We start from the raw sequence: 6,143 nt of genomic DNA, 5'->3' as shown, positions 1-6,143 counted from the left end.
TGTGCAGCTCTGGTGAATTCCATACCCAGGAGGATTAAGGCAGTGCTTGATATCAGTGGTGCTAACAGAATATTGACACTTTGGACACAGTTTTGACACGTTCACTTAGGGTGTACTCACTTTGTTGGCAGTTATTTAGACAATAATGTCTGTATGTTGAGTTATTTTCAGAGTAAATCTGTACTGCAATACAAGTTGCACATTGAATACTCTAAAGTACTGTAAGATATGGTTGCTAAAATGTGAGGGATGTACTCACTTTATGAGAGACTGTAAATAAATAAATAAATAAATAAATGAATTAAAAAAGAAGAAATCTTAAATCATAGTGTTAAAAGTGATGCACTGTGATTTTTGTGTTTTGAGTAAACTCTGCTAAGTTCATTCTGCTTATATTCACATTAATTTTTAAAAGATTTAAAGAAATAAATTGTAGGCTGGAAATGTTTTTTTTTTTTTTTATAATTTAAAAACTGTTATGCTAGAGTAATTTAAATAAGAACCAGAGGAAGAAGACATATGACTTTTATATAATATCTACAGAATTAAACACCATCTATCAGTATAAACATGTATAGACATTTATTTTGATCAGGTAATAATAGTTTTACTATTTTAACTGATTACACAAACTTTCTATTATTCCAGAGTAGCACATATAATACAAAGACACAGAGGTTGACAGTTTGATAAGTTATATGTTTAATATTAAACTATAATGCTTTTTTTTTTAGAAGAATTTCTCTTATTGCTCATTAAAATAATGACTTTGATGATGTCACTAACATTTTTAACAATAAATTATCAATTGTCATATTTTATTTATACCATATTAAAAGCTTGTCTTATTTGTTGTAAACCAAAAACCACATATATGGCGATGGAGGTCACTTAAATATCATAATTAGAAGTGGTATAAAAATACAGCTGAACCAACATGCTTAAAGTAACAATGATATTAGTTTGACCTAATGTCCAAAAATTTATTTAGCATAGATACAGTCCTATCATGGTCTTATAATGGCCAAGATCTAATTCCCAGTTTGTAAAAATGAATGTATTTTTATAGTACAATTGACAGGTTCAGTACTGTAGTACTACTGATAAATACAATATAACTGCTGTAAAACCTCTCACACACGTATCTAGTAATAATTTTGACCAATACACACACAATGCAATAAAAAATTAATGCCAGTCCTCACAAACAGTGAAAATATTGTTGGTGTAATCTTTATTCTATACATTCGACTGATTTCTGATTACACACCGGACATATTGGCTAGAAAATAAATGGAAAAGAGAAAAAACTCAAACCAGACATGTACAAATGAAACTAAAACACTAACTGGAAATGTTGGTACAGTTTTTATTGGCTGAGAGTACAGTGCTTTTTGAGTCATCAAAGTTCATCATGATTTAAGGGTTCAGTACCAGGAAGAATAAAAACCCCCTCCATCACCTTCCAGTAGTTGTTCTGATTGGGAGAGGGCATTCCATGGACCTCGTGCTGACCCCTAATCGGATGGCCGTACTGCTCTCCGGTCACACTGAGGAAGGCGCTGGTGCCGAAATGTTTAAACCGGACGGCGTCTTCACGTTCCCAGTACGTCCCGCTGCACTGGACTGTCCACACATCTAAATCATCACCTTCACCGTTCTCGCCAAACGCACTCACCTCCTGCAGTCAAACACACCATTTTTTGCAACTATTATTTTTAAGGTTTGGAAAGTATTTAAACAAAGTCAGTGAGAATGATCTGCAGACATTTTTTAATTAAAATTAAGTGTGCAATAAGATATGTGGCTTAATTTATTACTGCATTTATAATAATGACAAAACGACAAGATTCATACCTTCCAACTTGGAAAACTAAAAGGTATATATTCTGAATATTCTTATATATGTTTCTTCTTAACAGACATTAAATCTCCCATTAAAGACACACAGTGCATCCCTTCTCAAAATATTGTAAAACTATTGAAATTTACAATGTATTATAAAAGGCTTTCCAACCTGGATGACTTTAATCGCTCATAAGAAACTTGATAAATGAAAATGAAAAAATAAATACTCGTGTCCATAAACATTATAAAAAAGAAAGCAAATAAATGCAATTCTTTCCAGATATTTAGTAATGTGCATGTGTGTATTTAAATAGTAAAATTATCACAAGCATGTTTTTGCAGCAGAAAAATAAAAGAAAATTTAATTTGGGTTAAAATTAAAAAACACATGACAGATGTTACTGCATCAAAAGATATAAGAGCCAATCATATCCTAATATGCAAATACAACTGGTAAGAGCCAATCAGATGTCACTATGCAAATACAGCGGATGTAATAGTAATTTATATGAGATGGGGAACGAGGTATAAATAATAAGAATATATATATATATATCCCACTTCACAACACTTTAATGGCCTGAAGCACAGTATTATACATAGAGGAATGTCAAATCATGTATATCTTGTATACAATTATACTCTTGATATTTTCTAAATGATAACTTTCTCCACAGTTTCTTCTTTTATTTCCAAGTTGATGCACAACCAGACCAAAAGACCGTATGCACAATTTAACCATAAACTAAATGCAATAAATAATTGATAATAGTTAATTAAATGCCATTTAATATATATTTTTAGTCTCTGAATGTGTGTAGATCATCAAAAATAATAAATAAAACCTGTGTTCTGTTTACAGACCACTCAGCTTATAGAAACTTGATGCCTATGTGTGGCCTATATATCATTTTAAATAAGTTTTAACATTTATTTTTGATTTAAAGACATTTATAAATATCTTATATATAGATGCTAGTACCTATAACAAACAATGAGAAAATAAAACCACACCGCTCTGGTTTAGTGCTTGCTTGCTTTGGTGGAAGGAAATTAGATGCGCTGAATGTACGGGCGGGAAATGGTGAGATGAAATGCATGACGAATAAACAAATTACCTGGTTGTTCGATAGAGGAGAGCTGAAATGGTGGCTGTGGAGGTTGCGCCCTGTCTTCATATGAGTAAAACGGATAGCCTGACCACATTTAATGGGTGCCCCACGCTGGCATATTTCATTTGGTTTACCACGGATACGCCAGTAACTGTTTGCATCGTCTGCTGTTTCCACACCTGTTACCGACTGCTGTCCGCTACCTATGGGGGAAAATATATTTCAAAATTAGAATAGAACATTACAAATGGTATTTCATCAAGAAATAAAACAGCCAATCATATCTTTATATGCAAATAAAAAGTAGAAAGATATACACAATAATATAATCATATAATAATAAGCTGGAAGATGAAAAAGTCACAGGGTTTCATTGGTACAGATGGTAGTTTTTTTTGCTTCACAGCTCATGGGTATCCAGTTGGTGGAAACCAGACCTCAGTCTGTGTACAGTTTGCATGTTCTTTTAGTATCTTTCTGGGTTTTTCGAGCTTCACTCACATTCACAGTTTAGTAGAAGTGTTTGTGATAGTGTGTTTCCCCTGAACAGACTCCAGATCCAATACAACTCTGACCAGGATAACGCTTTTACTTAAGCAAAATAGGTAGAAGGGTGAGTGGCTAGGCAGGTAGGTGGGTTTAGGTAGGTAGGTAGTTTGGTGGGTGGGTAGGTAGGTAGGTAGCTAGTTATGTCGGTTGGTTGGTGGGTGGGTAGCTTGGTAGGTAGGTAGGTATATAGGTTGGTGGGTGCGTGGGTAGGTAGGTTGGTGGGTGGGTGCGAAGGTAGGTAGGTTGGTAGGTAGGTAGGTAGGTTGGTGGGTGCGAAGGTTGGTAGGTAGGTAGGTTGGTGGGTAGCTAGTTATGTAGGTAGGGTGTGTGGGCAGGTTGGTTGGCTGGGTGGGTGGGTAAGTAATTAGGTAGGTAGATGTGTAGGTAGTTAGTGGGTAGATAGGCAGGTTTGATGTGTGGTTATTAAATACGTAGGTAGGTTGGATGGATGGATAAATAAATGAATGGTCATAGTGTCATAACTGCTACATAATGAATTGCCAGATCACATTTTAGTCGAAGACACATTTGATTACAACCGAACACCAGTGTGGATACTTCTGGTATATGTACAGTTAAAAAAATGATGTCTTGCCAAGAACGGAAAGAAATGTATGAAACCCGGAAGTCAGAGAATTAGCAACAAGAATCTATTATAAAACAGTGACAGTTTATCGAAGTCCTTACAAATATTGCTCTGTATATTGTACAACAAAATACCGTATAATCAGCATGAACACTGAATGAACCGTGAAGTAAATCTGCCTTGGACTCAAAAGGAAACAGATTAGCAACATACATGACTATTACTGCTGGGGAGGGGATGTTAGCATCACAGCTAATAACACAGCTAATTATCCTATTAATACACAACAAGCAAAGATTAATAATTGATGTACTGTTATCATAAATTAGTAATATTAGTAATAGTATTGTTAATTTAAATTGGTGTAAGGTGTTGAACTGGTGTCCTCGTGTCCTGTGACTTTACCTGAACCATATTTCACATCATGGGAGTGAAGTCTAACGTTGTGCCTGGTGTTCAGCAGTTTCACTAAAGATCCACAGGTGACATATTCAGAGTCTGAATCGCGACCCTGACATTTCGCCAAGATGCAAAATAAGAAAAAGAAATCGAAATAGACGCGTACAGACTTCGCCGGATCCATTGCGCAGATCTAGTAGGCTATCGACATAACGCCGCGAGGTCTCGAAGCTCCATTCAAAACACCGGAGCTGCTGCTGACCAATCAGATCGTGACAAGTCCGAAAACCCGGAAAAAGCATGAGCACCCGGTCATCAGCGATTGGTCGACAACGTAATGACGCAATCACGTAGCTATAGAGCGTCGTGTAGGTTTTTTGCATGGCGTGTTGGTAATACAAGTCAAAAGACATTTGTGACTTATGTGATCTGCTTAATGATTCTGGATATGATAGTTTATAATTATTTTCGACATTATTATTAAAGGGTAGTGGCTAATTGGGAGGGGAAAAACATTTAACAACCTTCTGTGGGACTATCTGATTATTATAATGATTATATTATGATATTGTTATAAACATTAGTGAGAAATAAAACCTAGAAACCAAAACTTAACGTTTCAGTATGATCTATTTGGGCCCAAAGTCTACAAAAATACTGAAATATAAATTGAAAACATCGACAACAGAAAAGTTGCTTGTACGTTGTTGTATATCTGTGATCTATCTATCTATCTATCTATCTATCTATCTATCTATCTATCTATCTATCTATCTATCTATCTATCTATCTATCTATCTATCTATCTATCTATCTATCTATCTATCCATGAACTCTTATCTATCTATCTATCTATCTATCTATCTATCTATCTATCTATCTATCTATCTATCTATCTATCTATCTATCTATCTATCTATCTATCTATCTATCTATCTATCTATCTATCTGTCTGTCTATCTGTCTGTCTGTCTGTCTGTCTGTCTGTCTGTCTGTCAACAAACAAACCTCTCAGATTTTAATAAAAAAATAAAACCTGTTGCACTACTGAAGCACATTGATTCTGATATAACTCAGGATATGGGTTTATGATAAACAGCAGGTTAACCTATACAAGCGAGTAAATATGTAACTATTGTGTAAACATAACCTAATATGAGAGCATTATCCCGTGATTGGTCTGTTAAAGGCGACCTTAAGAATGTCTATGACCAATATATACTGACTAACATGAACGTCAGGTCCCAACATAGAGGCAGGGGTGTGTAATCTTTTACACAAAGGGCTGGTGTGGGTGCAGTTTTTTTTCCAACCAAGCCACAGTAGATCTTTTAGATCTTTATTTTTAATGGAGTATCAGGTGCGGCCCTTGTTTGGTTGGAATGAAAATCTGCACACACACCGGCCCTTTGTGGAAAAGATTAGACATCCCTGCCTTAAGGCATCTTTAAAAATTAAGCTGTACCAACTGCTTAAAGTTGGCAGCAAGGTGAGGCAAGAAAATATTTAAGCTGGCTAAATAACTGAGGGAAAACAATATTGGTATACAAGTTTCATGGACAAGAAAAACATGGCAAAGTAAAAATTTAGAATTTTGAAGAATAATTAAGCTTAGTATGAAAAACAAAAAGGCTGTGCTTGTCAAACTG

At 35.0% G+C, this 6,143-nt stretch overlaps 1 protein-coding gene across 1 annotated transcript; it reads right to left on the bottom strand.

Annotated features, from left to right (window-relative positions):
- Nucleotides 1-875: 875 nt before the first annotated feature.
- On the bottom strand, nucleotides 876-4,820 carry sdf2l1 (stromal cell-derived factor 2-like 1). The gene is made up of 3 exons (XM_083527476.1): nucleotides 4,501-4,820; nucleotides 2,967-3,163; nucleotides 876-1,681 (listed from the first exon to the last, which is right to left on the bottom strand). Exons 1-3 carry the CDS (start codon nucleotides 4,676-4,678, stop codon nucleotides 1,403-1,405), a joined length of 654 nt encoding a protein of 217 aa, XP_083383602.1. The 5' UTR covers nucleotides 4,679-4,820; the 3' UTR covers nucleotides 876-1,402.
- Nucleotides 4,821-6,143: the final 1,323 nt, after the last annotated feature.

Source organism: Silurus aristotelis, assembly GCF_946808225.1.
Source record: "Silurus aristotelis genome assembly, chromosome: 23".
NCBI lineage: Eukaryota > Metazoa > Chordata > Actinopteri > Siluriformes > Siluridae > Silurus > Silurus aristotelis.
This window is presented reverse-complemented; position numbering and strand designations above follow the sequence as displayed.